A 16,994-nucleotide genomic window follows, 5' to 3' on the forward strand; every position below is an offset into this window, starting at 1 on the left:
TGTGGATTGACTTCTACAGCTTCTAGTGTCCTGACATTTCAAGAGACTTGGGCCTCTCTGAGAACACAGCCAATTCTGAATAGAACATTTTTGCTCTTCATTTCTTTACACATCCAGCTTCTTACCTAGATCCTATTGAGTTTGCTTACTTTGTGGTAAATAATTTAAATCCAGGCCTTTCAGACAATGCTGACTGAACAATTGTTTATTTATTGACCCGGAAGGCAACCCTATAAATAACTCCTCTTCTGATTGCTCAAGGAAATTGGCATTTCTGCGCCGCCCCCCCCCCCTTTATTTAATTAATTTACCAGGTGATTGAAAAGAGTCCCAGTGCTGGCTCTGCCGGGGGATCGTGTCTGTGAAAGGTTTTGTGTTTTCTGAGGAGCCTGGACTAATCCTGTTGACTAACCGTGCAGCTTTGTAATGCAGGGTTGACATCCCTCCCAGCCCTCAGTGCATGTGGGCTCTTCATGTGTTATTGGGGAGGACAGCCCTGAGGTGCCGAGGAGAGAAGAGGTCTACCTGGTTCTGGGGGACAGCGTCTTTTATTCGGTCAGTTAGTTGGTCGTGACTTTTCTTAGGAAGTATGCATGGAGTTCCTGCTGTGTACCAAGGCCTGGGTGGGACCCCAGCACTCAGAAGCAAGACATCCCCGAGTCCTGCCTTTGGACATGAATCTGGAGGGGTGGGCAGACCAAGAGTAAATGGTTTTTGAATGAGATGGGTATTACAAAGAACAGGTGCAGGGGGCTACAGCATTGTGTCGCGGGCCAGCCAAGCCTCTAGGGGAGGTCAAGGAAGGCTGCCCAGAGGCTGCGGTGTTTATTGGCCATCTCAAGGTTGACAGTTGGCTAGGTGAAAGAGGACATGAGGGGAGAGCGCATTCCAGGTAAAGAGAACAGCATATCCAGGGCTCTGAGGTGGTAAAGAGTGAAGTTCTGTGGGGAGCTGAGAGAACTCCAGTTTGCTGGAGAGTGGGCAGTGAGGACAGAGTCAGAGACCGAACCTAGGCTTTGGGAATACTGTGGCCTTGTCTCAATCCCTCCTGAGTGACGGAGGATGGGCTTGGCGTCAGGCTGACGTGTCTTCCTGTTGTGTCTTCCTGACAGCGAGCAGGCACTTGCTTTGGTGAAACTTTGTTGCTGGGATGTGTCTGTCCCCCTCTGGCTCAGAGGTCCAGCCTCAGCTCTGCTGGCCTCCAATGACAGGAATTGCCTCTTATGAGCTTAGGCCCGGGGCTAGTTGCTGGCACATGGTAGCTGCTCAGTTAAGTGTTTTTACTTGACCTGAGTTCCCTGAGAAGACTGTTTTTTTCTGTTATTTTTTTCTGTTATTTTTCTCTCTCAGAGTGGACGAGGATGAGGATGATCCAGAGGAAGAACATGTAACTAAGGTAAGACATTGTGTCCTGGGTATTCTGGGCCTGGTCCTGAGAGCAGGGCTCTGTGTGTCCTCCTAGCTGTTTCTCACTCTTTCATTGCCGAAGAGACTCTAGCTTCCTGACCCTGGGGTTCACCGGACCCAGACCTTGCTTTTGAGGTGCTCACTTGGCAGGCACCTGGACCAGTGGTGTGTCTGTGGGGCGGCAGGGGGTGAGGGCTGGCTGGAGCAAGAGCACCCTGCCCTATGGCTCCCTTATTTGTGTTTTGTTAGCATGGAGTGCTATGAGGTACGTAGAGTTCTGACACCTGTCATGTTTAAAAGCGTGTGGTTTTCATTTGTGTAAGACTTCTGTTGTCTCTCTTTAGGGTAGATATTTCCCCCCTACTTCTCTTCCTCTTTTCTCGCTCTTCTCAGTCTCAGAGGAGCATAGAGCACAGCTCAGCACCCCTCACCCTGTTCAGTGCCGGTTCCCCAAACCCTTTGGGAGGTGTATGTGGGCATCCCACCCCACACACACTCCCCAGAATCTAATCTTTCCCTCTTGGGAACCACAGCTCAGGAAGACAGCCTGTCCTCAGATGACCAGGCCCTGAAAGGGGCTGGGTTAGGGGCCAAAGCAGGACTGAGGGGAGGGGACCTCCATGTTGTGGGTGTTCCCATACACTTCTGGAGCCTAGATGGGGAGAGAGGGACTGCCTGGGCCCAGTGTTAGTAGAGATCTGCTATGGGACATAGTCCCGTTGCTCTAGGTTTGTGTATTTATGGTTGCTCTCCCCACTCCCTCATCCTACGAGGCCATGCATTCCTTGATGTACAGAGAATATTTGGAAGTGTTGTAGTCTCCTCCTTGAAATCCCCTGCCTTTCCTTGGAGCAGATTTACTACTGCAGTCGGACGCACTCCCAGCTGGCTCAGTTTGTGCATGAGGTGCAGAGGAGCCCCTTTGGCAAGGACACCAGGCTTGTCTCCCTCGGCTCTCGGCAGGTACACAGAGGCATTGGGTCTTAGGCCAGGGGGCTGTCCTGCTTCCTTTCCTGGGTGTTTCTAGGCATGGAAAGGTGGTGGGTCCAGGGCAGGCTGCACGGGGGGAGGATTGGCCTCTTCTGGTTCTCGGCAGGGCTGGGCAGGCCCCGGCGGGTTGTTGTATATCATGTAGTCATTGCTGTGCCTCTTTCTTTCTCCTGTCTTCTAGAATCTTTGTGTAAATGAAGATGTGAAAACCCTGGGTTCTGTGCAGCTTATCAATGACCGCTGCATGGAGATGCAGAGAAGCAAACACGGTAGCCACAGTATGTGGAGCTGTGGAAAGAGCCTCTGGGACTCTCATTTAGCCTTGGGGCAGTACTGAGAAGGGATGGGAAGGGAGGCGGTGTGCTGGAAGCAGGCCAGTGACATGGTAGAGAGACAGTTTTCTCAGTGGCTGTGATGGCAGAGCAGACAGCTGGGTCCTTCCTAAAGATCGTCTCCTTGGAAAAAGGTGTTTTGCTTTTTGGGATAGTGGCTAGTCCAGAACCCTGGCTCTAAGATGATTTTATTGGCTTTTTCTAGAGAACACAAAGTTAAATGCCAGAATGGTGTGCTGAGACCATCCTAAGCAGTACTTGGAAGGTTTTATTAGACCCTGCTCTACGGAGTTAGGTCTTGACATCATAGACCCCTTCCTGGCCCCGTGGAAGTTGTCATTCCTTCTGCCTTTGTCCCCTCAGAGAACAGAGCTGAGGAAGAGAAGCCCAAGAGGAGAAGACAGGAGCACCAGGCCGCCTGCCCCTTCTACAACTATGAGCAGCTGCAGCTCCTCCGAGACCAGGTCCTGGTGGGGGTGAAGGACATTGAGCAGTTGGTGGCCCTGGGGAAGGAGGCTCGAGCCTGTCCCTATTATGGGAGCCGGTTTGCCATTCCAGCAGCTCAGGTAAAGAGCCTGGGGGTGTTGGGCAGTAACTCTTGACTCCTACTGTGGCCTCAGCCATGAGGGATTTCCTCATTCCTCTTAATTCAGGAGGATGTCCCTGGCTGTGGTTGGACTGACCACACTGCACCCTGGTGCCCTGTCACCCCCTCTGTCCTGGTGTGTAGGGACGGAGGTGGCCCCAGGTCCCTTCTGGCTCTGGGTTGTAGGAACATTTGGCCTTACTGGGGGCATGAGAAGAGCCAGGAAGTGTACAGTTCTAGTGAAATCAGAATTGGGGGCAGAGCTAAGAGGATGCAGTCAGGGTGGCATGGAACAGAAATATGTTTCCACATGGCCTTTTGGATGAACATCCTGACCTAGGCACCTAGTTACCAGTGTGGGAGGAGACGGTCTTCTTTAGACTTGCCATGTTGAGTCTCATCTTTACACACAGAAAAACTGTCAGTTTGACAGATCAAAAATACTATTATTTGGTACAGTTTTATGATCTTCTTGCCACTGCGTAATTCGAGCGACTTTTGAAATTGGGCTTCATTTGTGAAGAATTCCATACGAGCAGGAAGAAATTAGGTAGGTTTTCAGAGATTTAGGGAACAATGTTAGTGATGACTTTACACGGCAGTTAAATGATTGTTAGTATACTACCCCTGAACTATGTTGCATGAGTGCTCAGAGGGAAATTCTAGAAACTTCGCAGCCCCCATCTTTGTCACATGTCCTTTCTGGGGGGTCACAAGGTTAGTGCCATAGATACCTGTGAGCACATATAGTAAGATGTCCTGAAATTTTCATGATCTTGACTTTTTGAGACACTTGTCAAACCTTGTTTTTGCTTTGTAGTATCCCAATGAAAAAGCAAAGGCAGGTATTACCCATACGTATGCATGAGGACACAGGCCCAGAAGGGCTAAGTGATTTATCTGTTTTCTCACATCAGGTGAGTAATGGAGCCAGGATTAAAGCTGGGCCTTAGTTTCCCAGTTTTCTGGATTTTCACTTTATCAGTGTTCTTTTAACTGGGAAACCGTCCTCACAAGTAGCACTTAGAAATTTACAGAATGCTTTTATTTTTGTTGCCCTAACCTCCAGCCCTTAGCCCTCATTTGAGATAGAGTTTAGCAAGTCCATTTTGTAGATGAAGAAACCAAGGCTCAGAAAAGGTTAATAACTAAGTGAGTTTCCCAGAGTCACACAGCTGGGAAGTAGCAGCTCCAGGACCAGAATGCAGGGTGACCCTATAGTACACCAGGGGAGCCTTGGGCGCCTCAGGGGCTACCTCAGGGGTATGCATCAGGCCGAGCACTCCTCTCTGCTTCCCTCTTCCCACCCCTGCTCTTGGTTCAGTTAGAATCAGATTGGTTCCAGTTTTGTCGCTTTTGTACTTAATGTTCCACGTGAAACTTGAGGCAAGGGTATGTTGCTAAAAGCATAGTACCCTGCCCTAGCTTTCCCTCTTGAACGTCCCTGCACATATTCTGGGTGGGAAAGCCATTCCCACCAAGTGCTTAGAGGAGGCGGAACCCAGCTGCTAGAGCAGGGAGTCTACTGCCACTCAGGTGGTGCCCCCCCCCCCCGCCAGCTCGTGGTGCTGCCCTACCAGATGTTGCTGCACGCGGCCACCCGCCAGGCCGCAGGGATCCGGCTGCAGGGCCAGGTGGTGGTCATCGATGAGGCGCACAACCTGATTGACACCATCACGGGCATCCACAGTGTGGAGGTCAGCGGTTCCCAGGTGGGTCGGCCTCCCCCTTCCTGGGTCTGGGCCTGCTGTGGGGCACCGGGATGGGGAACGTTTTTCTGAGTGCCCAGCCCTGGAATTCGTCTGGCGACGGCTTGGGAGAGGGTGCACTGAGTCGAGGCAGTGGCCTCGTCGGAGGCTGACTGGCTTCCCAGCAGATCTTAGAACTCTGGGGACCCAGCTCAGGCAAGATGGCTCATTTCCTTGCTCCTCACTGGCATATGTCATCCCGAGTCCCTCCGGTCCAGGATGCTACCACCTAGTTCTCTATAACCCAGGATGATGGAGTGAGGGAAGCAGGGGTCCTCACATAGTTGATGTCTTGGGCATTGCTTTGAGGGGTGCTCTGGGTTTCTAAGAGCCACTACTTATTACCTATTCTGTGCCCCGCACCACATGCAGTATCATGAATTTTCATGCTGCCTCCATGTGGGCTGGTGTTCCCAGGTAACAGAAAACTCTGAGATTCAGTGGGGGTTTAAGCAGTGTACTGAAGGTCACACAGCTCATGAGTGTGGAACTGGGACTTGATCCCTGGTTTCTGACCTTTGAAGTTCATGTGCTATCCCACCACTTTTTTTTTCTTTTAAAGATTTTATTTATTTGAGAGAGAGACCATGAGCAGGGGCAGGGGCAGAGGGAGAAGCAGACTCCCCACTGAGTGGGGTGTCTGATGTGGGGCTCACTCCCAGGACCCTGAAATTGTGACCTGAGCCAGAGGCAGATGCTTAACCAACTGAGCCCCCCCAGGTGTCCCTCCCCCCACCCCACCACCACTTCTACTGACCAGTGCCTGGGTTGAACTTAAGCCAGGATGTAATGGCTACCTTGAACCATCAATCTGCTTAGTGGAAAACACGTCTTTGCCCAACCTGGTAAAAACTAGCAGGGAGATTCATTACCGGAGAGATTCAACCTCTTGCTCTTTTCCCTGACCCAAAGTGGATGGTGTAGCTGACCCTCCTTGTCTTCCTCTCTCAGCTCCCAGCAGCTTCAGGCCTTATAAATCTACTTTTTGTTGTACCCAGGCCTACTACTTTCTTTGCCTTGGCTGCCATGTGGCCTGGCTGCCATTTTCTAGGTATAACCTAAGATACCACTGGCTGCTTGCTCAGAACCTGGGCTACCTTCACACCCATTCTTTGTTCTCTCCAGCTCTGCCAGGCCCATTCCCAGTTGCTCCAGTATATGGAACGATATGGGTAAGACACTGCCTCTTGAGGGGGAAGGGAAAGTCCTGCTCAGTCTCTGAGAGAAAGCACTCGGGTCTCCATCTCTGGCCTGGGCCCAGCACCAAGTAAGCCAGTGTGCTGTTCGCCTAGTGTTCATGGTGGTGTGTACCCCATGTAGGCCGAGGATACTCAGGATGTAGCAGCTGGCTGTGAAGGCCTTGAGTCACAGCGAGCTTTCTTTGGGGGCATATCTGTCGCTCGTGGCCTACTTTGAAAGACACAAAGGCCTCAGCCTGAGGCACTTGGAAGGGAAGTTGCTCATGGGGTACTACCACTTGATGTCCATTGATGTCTCCTCAGGAAGCGTCTGAAGGCCAAGAACTTGATGTACATCAAACAGATCCTGTATCTGTTGGAGAAGTTTGTGACTGTGTTGGGTGGTAAGGAGCACTCTGCCCGTGCAAAACCCTGGCCTAAGCTTGCTGTAGTCTGCACCCTGGATGCTAGTCAGGACACTTGGCTCTTCTATATCCTCAGGAACTGTATTGGCCATTGATGTAGAAGATTTTTATTTTTTATAGCTTAGTTGAATTGTCTGATCTCAGCTCCTTTTTTAGATTACTAGTTTATTTCCCCCCCTCGGAGTCCTTTTTATTTTGCCAGACCCTATCCTCCAGGTAGTAAGAGCAGCATAGCATGATAGGACTGTGGAGTCACTGTGGAGCGCTCGTGTGAGGAGAGCAGTGCAGGCATGCTCACCTTCCTAACAAATGAGTAAACTAAAGCCCAGAGCAGGGATGTGACCTGCTTCTGCCTTGTGAACCTCCCATTTCCTTTACTGTGTGGCTATACAGCTGAAGGCTTCCATACGAGCTGAAGTTCCAGGAAGCCAGGGGAGCATTTTCCTGGAGGGATTTTGTCAGATGTTGATGTTCTTCTCTTCCATCTCTGCCTTGCCATGGGCTGCCATGCCGTCTTGAGTATTTCCTTGAATCTGCATAAAGTGGTGCTTGGTCCCGGCCTCCTTGGAGGTGACATGAAAAAAATGAAATCACAAGGCTTTTGGCTCCATGTGCAAATGTGGGTCAGATTTTGAGGCTCGCTGGAGCCTCTTTTTCTCCCAGTGGGTTTTGTTTTTTTTGTCCTTTTTGTTTTGTTTTGTTTTTTGTTTTTTGGTGCTTATGAATGGCTAAAAACCTGTTCAGATATAAATGCTCTTATTTGAGGAGTACAGTATTCAGTGTGAGAAGATGGGGGTCAGAGAATCACCATCCCACCTGCTTGAATTCTCCGTTTTAGGGAACGTTAAGCAGAATCCCAACACACAGAGTCTTTCTCAGACAGGTAAGAGGATTGCCTTCAGAGGCGCAGAGCTGGTCTGAGCTCACCTCTGGTACTTCAGAGCAAGGATTCCAAGGCCCTTCTTTATTTACCTAGGGACAGAGCTGAAGACCATCAATGACTTCCTCTTTCAGACCCAGATCGACAACATCAACCTGTTCAAGGTAGAGGTTTTCACCTTTTTGTGTTTGTATATCCAATTTCTTATCTTTATTATCACTTATGAGCAAAACACTGTGTGAAGACTGGAAGGAATAAAAAGGAAATGTCTTCTGTCCTCAAGCAGTCTAGAAGCCTGGGGATCTACAGTGTAGATTTTTATAATTACTTATCCCTTAAAGCATTGCATCAGCAATAAAAAGAATCTTCCACTCAGGGTTGAAGGGTCCTAGGGAATGCTGAGAAAAGGTGCCTTTCATTACCCCAAATAACCACAAATAGAAATTGCCAGTCCTTTACTGTGTTCAATCTTTCTTCGGCACAGTCTCTGCCCTGTGCTTCTAGTCAGAGCAGGAGGTTAACTTTGGGAACGTGATCCTGCTGTTGGGCTGAGGTAGCTGAGATCCACCTCCACCCTTGGGCTTGAATGAGTTCAGCCTCTGGTGGTAGCTTGCTCCAGGCTGGCCTGCTGTGCAGGGTACAGCCACCATTGCTTGACTCAACGACTGAGAGCTTGCAAATTACTGAAAATACAGAGCACTTCCTGTGTGTTCAAGGCCATGCACTGGGTGCTGTGACTCCAGGGTAGGATGTACCATCACCATTTGAGAGCAGAGGGACCTGAGGTGGGGAGAGGTTACCCCAGGAGGGATGGGCGCAGACTGCACACAAGTGAGCAGATGGTGCTTGGTGTGTGAGCTGGTATGTGAATTCCCCTGCCTGGACTCAAGACCTTGCTTGCTTTCCCTCCTGCCTTCCCATTTGTCTTCAAACCAGCTTACCTGCAGCATACCCGTTTTGGTCACAGTCACTGCCATGGCCCCGTCCAACAGGCTGACAGTCTGAGGCCTTTCTGATTCTCCTCTTCTCCCTCTGGGTCCCACGTCCAAACAGTACCCTGGCCCCAAAGCTGGAAATAGCTCTTAAACTTTCTCGCAGCCTTTCCATTCCCACGGCTGCTATGTCAGGGCAGGCTCTTTTTGTCTTGCCTTCTTTCTGCTCTCCGATTTCACTCTCTCTCCCTTCTGGTGTCTTTCCTACACTACAGTCTAGTGGAGCTTTATTGAAAGATAGTGCTCTTTTTAGAAATCTTCAAAGGCTTCAACTCCTTGTCTTCCTTCTCCAAGCTACACATACTGTGCACATCAGACATCCCCGAACATGCCCCAAGCTTTACCTCCTTTGTGCTTTTGCTCATACATATTTTTTTAAACTCTGAATCTTTCAAGGTTCAGTTTAGGTGCTGTCACATTGAAGGAGAACAGAGGGGATGTAACTGTCACCAAGTACCTTTAGAGAGGGTCAGAGCCGTGCAGACACGTTTGTGAGGGGACAGCGTGCATGAAGCTGGCTCTTGTGGGAAAGTATTGTGTTGTGTGTGGGGGTGGCAGGAGAGGAGTGACTGAAGAGACGACGGTGACGGGCTTAGCCACAGGGAGGCGGTGGACCCCCCAGGAGGTGGCAGTGAGTCATGCTCGCAGGGGTTTGGGAAGGTGGCGGTTTCCTTTTTCCCTCCAATTGTTGCATGCGCCTTCAGTGTGTTTGCTTTTGCAGGTGCGCCACTACTGTGAGAAGAGCATGATAAGCAGAAAGGTGCGCCCTCCCCTTCCTGGGTCTGGCCAGGGTCTGCAGCACCCCCAGGCTTCCCTCACAATGCCTTGATCTCCTCTGCTCCCTCCTTCCCAGGGTGCTGTTTGCTGGGTGGGGTGGGCCACCAAGAGGCCCCGTGGGTGAGGAGGCAAGTAGCGGGCTGTCTGGGCTATGGCATAACCTCCCTGCAGTCAGGGCTCCCAGTGCTGCACCCTCATCCCTCTCTGTGCTCTCTTACCCCTTTCTAGCTCTTTGGCTTCACTGAGAGGTACGGCATAGTCCTCGCGCCCTCCAGGGAGCAGCCCAACCTGGCTGGGTTACAGCACTTCCTGCAGAGTCTGCAGCCCACAGTCACCAAGAGTGAGTCTGGAGTGGGGAGACTGACTGGGCTGCAGGGCTGTGGGGGGACAGGGCAAGAACATCCGTCTCTCAGGCCTGGACTCCTCTCCCTGGGAGAATGGCTTTAGCCCAGCCTCAGGGGTTCCCTCTCACCTCATCCATGGTCCCAGACCCTCTTCCTTCTGCTCTGTGCAGCTCCTGTGACCCCTGTGGAGGACGGTGAGGCCAGAGTGCCACGGCCGGCTTCCCCACTGATGCACATTGAATCCTTCCTTGCAGCCCTCACCACTGCCAACCAGGATGGCAGGGTTATCCTGAGCCGCCAAGGTAATCCCAAGGAGGAACCCACATGGAGCCCAGGAAGCCAGAGCAGGAAAAGATTTCACCCTGGCACCTCCCTGGGTTAGGATCAGGAAGCAGGGTGGTGATGACTGGTGTCCTGTGGCCTGGGCAGGGTGGTGGAAGTGTGGTGAGGAAGGGTGTGAGGTGCTGGGAGGACGGGATGTGTTGAGCCAGACTAGGAGAGAAGTTGTGTAGCCTAGCGATTGATGGTGAGATGGATCTTGGTTTGAGTCTTGATTCTATCATCTCCAAGCTGTGTTTATCTCCCTGAAGATGAATGTGCCAAGGGAGATGACTACCTCGGGGTTGTCCTGGAGATTAAATGGGATCTAATCAAAAAGGAAAATGGTATCTCCTGTGGCTCCTATGTAGACATAACTGACCTCCCCTTTACCTCACACTCAAGCAAGTCTTTGTTGGGCCTGCCACCCACCCCCTGCCCCCCAGAGCTATCTTTTTTTTTTTTTTTTTTTTTTTTTCCAGGAAGCCTTAGTCAGAGTAGCCTCAAATTCTTGCTCCTGAATCCAGCCGTGCACTTTGCCCAGGTGGTGAAGGAATGCCGGGCTGTGGTCATTGCAGGGGGTACCATGCAGCCGGTAAGGGAAACAGATCCAGCCTCTTGTGCCCTGGATGTTGGGATGGGACTGGGACAAGGGAAGGATGGACGGTCAGGCCTCTTCTCTTCTGTCCAGTGGGTCCCCATGCCAGAGGGGTCAGCCTGAGCAGGCCAAGCAGCGTCCACCAGAGGGCATTGCTGTGCTGTCTGCTGCCTGAGCCCTCAGCCCCAGGGGCATTGCTGCTGATGCTTCTGTGTAGACACAGGATCACACTTCTCCCAAAGGCAGCTGTTCTGGAATTTGAGGACCCCGTTGGGTGCCTTGGTGCCATTCCTTTCTTATACCCACCCTAGTTACAACCTCTTATAAATTCATATATACACACACTCACTATGTTTTCATTGTAGGCAGCAGGGGACAAGCAAAAGCAGGAAAAAAATAGATAATTCCACCAGGAGATTTTTTTATTTTAGTGTGTATCATTTAACTAGTTTTTGTATGTATTCTTAAAAATATACATACATATTTTAAAAACAAAGATCTCTATCTCTACATGCTGGTGCTATGATTTGTTTTTTTTCATGCAGCAACAAAATGTCGTAAACATTCTGCCTTGTCAGGAGTATGCATTTATCCCACCGTGCTCTGGCTGTACTTAACTCTATCATGTGAATATATTGTACGTTGTACAACCACTCTTCTTTTGTTAGATGCCCAGTTTTTGTCTGTTTTAAGCAACACAGTGGCACATAGAAGCATGCCTCTGCACAGTGGACTTAGCTGGTAGAAAAGGCTCCTTGGTGCTCCCACACTCAGGGGCTCCTCACCCCAGCTGTTAGTCATCCCTGTCGCTTTATTAGTTTTCCACTTTGCTTTTTTCTTGTCTAGACTTAGATTTTTGTTCATGTATTAAAATCCTTTATAGTCTGGGTGCCTGGGTGGCTCAGTTGGTTAAGCGTCTGCCTTCAGCTCAGTGGGTTTGAGCCCCTCTCAGTGGGGAGCCTGCTTCTCGCTCTCCCTCTGCCTGCTGCTCCCCCTGCTTGTGCGTGCATACTCTCTCTCAAGTAAATAAAGTGTTGGAGCGTCTAGATGGCAGTTGAGCGTCTGCCTTCAGCTCAGGTCATGATCCCAGGTCTGGGGATCCAGTCTTGCATCAGGTTCGCTGCAGGGAGCCTGCTTCTCCCTCTGCCTGTCTTTGCCTCTCTCTCTGTGTCTCTCATGAATGAATAAATAAAGTCTTAAAAAAAAAAAAAAAGATGCATTCAGAAGGTCCCACTTCTGTCCAGCTTCAAGCTGCTCCCTGTACCCGAAGGCAATCATTTTTATTATTACTGGTCTCTCCTTCCACGGTTCCACTGTATCTTTCTGCAGAACTAAGCAAATACTTCTACTTACTTTCTTCCTTTCCTTGCTCCTATGTCAAAGGCAGTGTGGCCAGCGTTTAGTCACCAGTGTGTTGTGGCCCTCAGGCTTCTCAGCGACCGAGGTGATATGTGTCCCTCCTGCTGGCCACGGAGCCCTCAGCATAGCGCATTCACCCGGCCCCTCCTGAAGGGCAGTGGGGCACTCACAGGTCACTGTGCAGGAAACGTCCCTGTGTCTGTGTTGGGTCTGGAGGCCCTCCTGTGTAGGGAGACTGCCAGGGTAGAAAATAAAAATCTGTCGAATTTCTTAAATATGGTCAGATTCCCCTCCTGCTGGAGGTGACTGGTCTGTCCCCTCTGCCCCCCAGCAGTTTGAGTGCCTGTTTTTCCACAGAGTGGTCACATTTGTATAGATTTTTGTCAATTTAATAGGTGAAAATCCTGGAGTGCTTTAAAACAGCGCATGGGTCTCCCTGCCCACCCCACCCCCCTTTTTTCCTTAATGGTCTAGGCTGGGGCCTGGGCACGTGGGTTTTGTTTATTTTTTATATTTTTATTTTTTGTGGGTTTTGTTTAGAATTCTCATGGTGATTTCGTTGCATGGCGACGGGGGTGAGAACCTCTCTACCTCATTTACCAGATTTCCTTTGCTTTTCCCACAATTTCACTGAGACTGTCAACACCCAGTATTGTTAATTTTTTTCTCTTTTTGCCTATTTGTTTTCTATTCCTATGGACTTACTGCCTCCTAGTCCAGACTTTGGTCTTCTCCCTCCGTCCCCCCTCTCCTTGCCAAGGCCCCCTGCCTGCTCAGGCCTGCTGTCCCTGGCCCCTGGGCTAACACAGAGCCATGCTGTTGTCTCCAGGTGTCTGACTTCCGGGAGCAGCTGCTGGCCTGTGCCGGGGTGGAAGCTGAGCGAGTGGTGGAGTTTTCCTGTGGTGAGAATCCGTGTCCAGGGTAGGCCATGTGTCATACTCCAGCCCCTGTTGTCACAGTTTGACTCTGTGCTCTTATCAGGCCCAAGGGGTTGAGGAGGCCATGAGGCTCCAGCACTCGCCAGCTCTCACGTGAGCTCACTTAATCTCCGTGCTCCCTCCCCCTTTGTGCTGTGGAAGCAGGGTAGGCAGGCTGAGTGTTGGAATTCCCTTTCCTATTGTGGAAGACAGGGTTGGCAAATGCTCTTCCTGGACCCCTGCCTTACAGAATAGCACCTCATTTTCAGCCCCTCACCGGGTCTCTGCAGGTCACGTGATCCCTCCGGACAATATTTTACCGCTCATCATCTGCAGTGGGCCCTCCAGCCAGCAGCTGGAGTTCACGTATCAGAAACGAGAGCTACCACAGATGGTTAGTACCAGCCTACTCACTTTACCACAGCCTTTACCAGGGCAGGAGAGCAGTTTCTGGGGTGCCAGGCACTCTGGCCAATGCTTAATGTTCAGGTGTTGAGGAGATTAATCCTGGGGTCTTTCACTGTGGAGCTGGCACAGGATGGTTAGTGTCCATCTGGATTCTTATCAGGGGAGGCCTGAGCTTCCTCTTCCACTCACCCCTTAGACTCTTAAATAGTTTTTTTTGGAACCTCGAGGCATCCCTTGAGGGATGAGAGAACCTGGTGAGAAAGCTGCTCATTTCCTTTGGTTCTCTGGCCATTTGGTTTTATCGGTCCCTGCCCTGGGCTTGAGGGCCCACTGCTAGAGGGGCACCTGGGGATTTCAGTGTCCAGTTTGTCGTAGATGGTGCTTAATCCCCAGTGGCCCGCTGTGCATTGGGAATTGGAGCAAGGAGGCTTCGGTGGCATACCAGCGGCAGGTTTTAGCTCTGGAGCACTAGGATTGTGATGTGTGTGGTGGGGAGGGTGGTACCTTCTCCTCTGATTCCTATTCCAGGTAGGCATGGGGTTTGGTGGGGGAATGGGACATGCCCCTTACCCCATGGCTATAGCCACCCTTGGGTCTCTATACGTGGTCTTGAGTCCCAAAGTTAGGAAATGTTTTTTGGATATGGCTACAGGGAGGGCTGTCTTCCTTCCTTAGATGGATGAGACCGGTCGCATTCTCTGTAACCTGTGCACTGTGGTCCCTGGAGGGGTGGTCTGTTTTTTCCCCTCCTACGAGTACCAGCGCCAGGTCTATGCCCACTGGGATAAGAGTGGTCTGCTGGCCCGCCTGGCTGTCAGGAAAAAGGTGAGTGAGCGCTCAGCTGGAACTCCCACTTGTGAGGATAGGACCCAGAGTTCCTGCTAGGACTTCTGCATGTCAAACCAGGTGAGGCCTCATGTATGGGCTTCTGCTAGTGCCTTGCCTCCACCACTTCTAACCCCTGACCACCTCTGTAGGATTTCCCTAGAGCCCCTTACTGTCTGGGGGTCTTCAGTTCCCAGTCTCAAAAACATGAAGCCAAGAGTAGACAGGGACTCAGGCATTCTGAAACCCTTTCCTGGGAGATGTCTGTTTTCCTTCAGATATTTCAGGAACCCAAGAGAGCAAACCAGGTGGAGCAGGTGCTGATGGAGTATTCCAGGTGCATTAAGGTGAGAAGTGGAACTCAGAGGCCTTGGGTCCAGAGAAAATGTGGAGCTGGCAGCTGTAGATGTTCTGGGTGGCATCCGAGTTTTGGCCTGGTATTTCCTGCAGTGTTGTGGCCAGGCGGGAGGCACGGTGACAGGTGCTCTGCTCCTCTCTGTGGTTGGAGGAAAGATGAGTGAAGGTATTAACTTCTCTGATGACCTTGGCCGGTAAGTCGTGGGTCCTCTCATCTCCTGGGCTCTGACACTGACCACACCTCACTCCAAACAGCTGGGTTCCTGCCTGCAAGCTGATGCTATCCCTGACTGACTGCTTTGGTCATTCAGCTGTGTGGGGAGGTGCTTTGGCCTTTGATTCCAGGTGGAAATTAGGCAGAGCATGATTTTGTCAGGACTCAGTTCATGTAGCCTGCACCCAGTCTCTTAGCTGAGAAAACCTGTTCCAGGTGCAGGTACAGGGTGGGGAGGGAGAGGTAGAGCCAGCAAGCACAACTTGAGGGGGCTGAAAGAGTGCTGGATGTAGTTGTTGATGACGTTGATGACGTGTGGGTGAGGCCTGGGTCCTTCATCCTGGCCTTAAAGATGCGCTGGGGGCCTGACTGCTTTACATGGTGTGGGCTCCCTCCGCCCTAGGTGTGTGGTCATGGTAGGCATGCCCTACCCCAACATCAAGTCTCCGGAGCTACAAGAGAAGATGGCTTACCTGGATCAGACCCTAGTGAGTATCTCGTGTCCAGAGGATGGGAGGAGATGGCTGGGGAGACTGTGCTCTCTCCTCTAGGGCCATGAAGGGCTGTATCACTGTGACTTCCCCACTGCCCCCTGACATGCCAGCATTTCCTGTCTGCTCCAGGGGAGGGGATGCACCCCCTTGCCCTCTGGAGCTGCTCTGTGATCTCTTGTAGCATGTGTTGACATGGTGCCCATGAAGCCTGCTGTTCTTCTTGGTCCCATGCCTAGTGGTATCATTTTCTCAGAACACTGAGCAAGAGGCAAGAAAATACTGACAGGTGCTCTCCTCTGCCCTTCCCAGCCCAGAGTTCCAGGTCAACCACCCCCAGGGAAGGCTTTGGTGGAGAATCTGTGTATGAAGGCTGTCAACCAATCTATAGGTGGGTGTGGGTTCCTGGCTCTTGGAATGCATGGTGGGAGAATGAGGTGACAGGAAGGAGGGAACATGATAGAAATGTACTGTGGGGGAGGCAAGTGTAAGTAAGAGCCCCAACCTCTGTTCCCATCCAGGCAGGGCCATCAGGCACCAGAAGGATTTTGCCAGCATAGTGCTCCTGGATCAGCGGTATGCGCGCCCACCTATCCTGGAAAAGCTGCCAGCCTGGATCCGAGACCGTGTGGAAGTCAGAGCCACCTTTGGTCCTGCCTTTGCTACTATGAGGAAGGTCAGTCCTGCCTTTCCCTGCCCTCGGAGGCACTCCCCCCCGCCCCTCCCCAAGTTCTTGTGCCTCACTGCTTTTCCTTATCTCTCCAGTTTCATCGTGAGAAGTCAGTCCCTTCCTGAGGGATGGCCCACCGCTGCCTGCTGCCAGGCTTTTCCTTCTCCCTGCCCACTTGAAATGTTTGTCTTGGGCTTGCTCTGAGGGGATTCAGCCTAAGAACATGAAGCTGGAGCAGCCCAGCCCCTTTCTGGGGTGAGTGGGCTGCCAGGACCAGGCATAGGTGGAAAAGCCACTAGGAGAAAATCAGGTTGATTCTGAAGAAATCGGGTCCTGGCCATCCTGGGGCCCACCCCAGGGCAGTTCTCCCTCCCTGGATTGAATCTGTGTGCCCATTCAGTGTGGCCCAGAGTCCAGCTCCCTGCCCCACTTCCTGGCCAGCCTCCCATTGCAACATTTCTGTCCTTCCGTCTCTCAGTGTCCACTCTCCCAGAGGTGAGGTGGAACATGCCCTCCTGCCTTTTCCCTTTCTGGCTACAGTTTGCTGTTCTAGATGTTCACCCTCTCTTCAAACCTAAGAATGTTCCCTATTTCCAGCCCCCAGCTGCCCAGAGGGCTCCTTCTGCCCAGGGGCCTCTGATTACCTCAACCCAATCTTCTTTCTCTGTGTTAGGAACTGGTAAGAGAGCCATGTGTCAGCTCCCCCACCTGCTAGGCTCTCTGTGTCCTGGTCTTTCTTTCCCCCAACCACAGTGCTGGTCCCTCACCTGTTCCATAGCTGGCCTGGTTCCAGGTCCTCCTCCAAGTTGGTGGCACCTCCTTCCCACTAAGCCACTTGAGCAGACTTCAGACACCTCCTCCCTGACTTCAGCAATTATGCCAAGGGCCATTAGGCTCCCAGCAGGACTATTTTTAGAGATCCCGTGTCTATCACAGAGATGTTTTTCCCTGTGTGAAGATATCCTCCCATCTGCAGCCACCACCCCCACCACCCCCGCCCGTCCAGTTGACCACCTCTCTGCTCTCCCTGACCCAGAAGGGGCCTTGGTCCACTCTGTGCTCTGCCCCCATTGCTTGAGCCCAGTGGGAGCAGGAGGACAGGTGCTGGCTTGAAGGAGATGCTTTCATTCTGCACAACCATAGCTCTTTAATTAAAGGTGCACTGCTGGTTTACACTC

The 16,994-nt window shown here is 51.5% G+C and overlaps 1 protein-coding gene across 2 annotated transcripts in view; it reads left to right on the top strand.

The window, feature by feature from the left end:
* DDX11 (DEAD/H-box helicase 11) overlaps nucleotides 1–16,994 on the top strand; it is a 34,861-nt gene extending 17,867 nt beyond the window's left edge. Inside the window, exons 7-28 of one of the 2 annotated variants that reach the window (XM_077871484.1) lie at nucleotides 1,351–1,396; nucleotides 2,263–2,370; nucleotides 2,579–2,675; nucleotides 3,093–3,295; nucleotides 4,875–5,027; nucleotides 6,189–6,235; nucleotides 6,566–6,645; nucleotides 7,505–7,549; nucleotides 7,643–7,710; nucleotides 9,260–9,298; nucleotides 9,544–9,655; nucleotides 9,830–9,961; nucleotides 10,460–10,572; nucleotides 12,764–12,836; nucleotides 13,142–13,245; nucleotides 13,935–14,084; nucleotides 14,363–14,431; nucleotides 14,535–14,635; nucleotides 15,059–15,143; nucleotides 15,459–15,537; nucleotides 15,668–15,822; nucleotides 15,912–16,994. In XM_077871484.1, coding sequence (XP_077727610.1) covers nucleotides 1,351–1,396; nucleotides 2,263–2,370; nucleotides 2,579–2,675; nucleotides 3,093–3,295; nucleotides 4,875–5,027; nucleotides 6,189–6,235; nucleotides 6,566–6,645; nucleotides 7,505–7,549; nucleotides 7,643–7,710; nucleotides 9,260–9,298; nucleotides 9,544–9,655; nucleotides 9,830–9,961; nucleotides 10,460–10,572; nucleotides 12,764–12,836; nucleotides 13,142–13,245; nucleotides 13,935–14,084; nucleotides 14,363–14,431; nucleotides 14,535–14,635; nucleotides 15,059–15,143; nucleotides 15,459–15,537; nucleotides 15,668–15,822; nucleotides 15,912–15,941 — 2,089 coding nt within the window. In that variant the 3' untranslated portion in view covers nucleotides 15,942–16,994. The remainder of the gene's footprint in view (nucleotides 1–1,350; nucleotides 1,397–2,262; nucleotides 2,371–2,578; nucleotides 2,676–3,092; nucleotides 3,296–4,874; nucleotides 5,028–6,188; nucleotides 6,236–6,565; nucleotides 6,646–7,504; nucleotides 7,550–7,642; nucleotides 7,711–9,259; nucleotides 9,299–9,543; nucleotides 9,656–9,829; nucleotides 9,962–10,459; nucleotides 10,573–12,763; nucleotides 12,837–13,141; nucleotides 13,246–13,934; nucleotides 14,085–14,362; nucleotides 14,432–14,534; nucleotides 14,636–15,058; nucleotides 15,144–15,458; nucleotides 15,538–15,667; nucleotides 15,823–15,911) is intronic. The other variant, XM_077871485.1, reaches the window with a different exon arrangement.

This window comes from Canis aureus, chromosome 25, assembly GCF_053574225.1.
Source record: "Canis aureus isolate CA01 chromosome 25, VMU_Caureus_v.1.0, whole genome shotgun sequence".
NCBI classification, from domain to species: domain Eukaryota; kingdom Metazoa; phylum Chordata; class Mammalia; order Carnivora; family Canidae; genus Canis; species Canis aureus.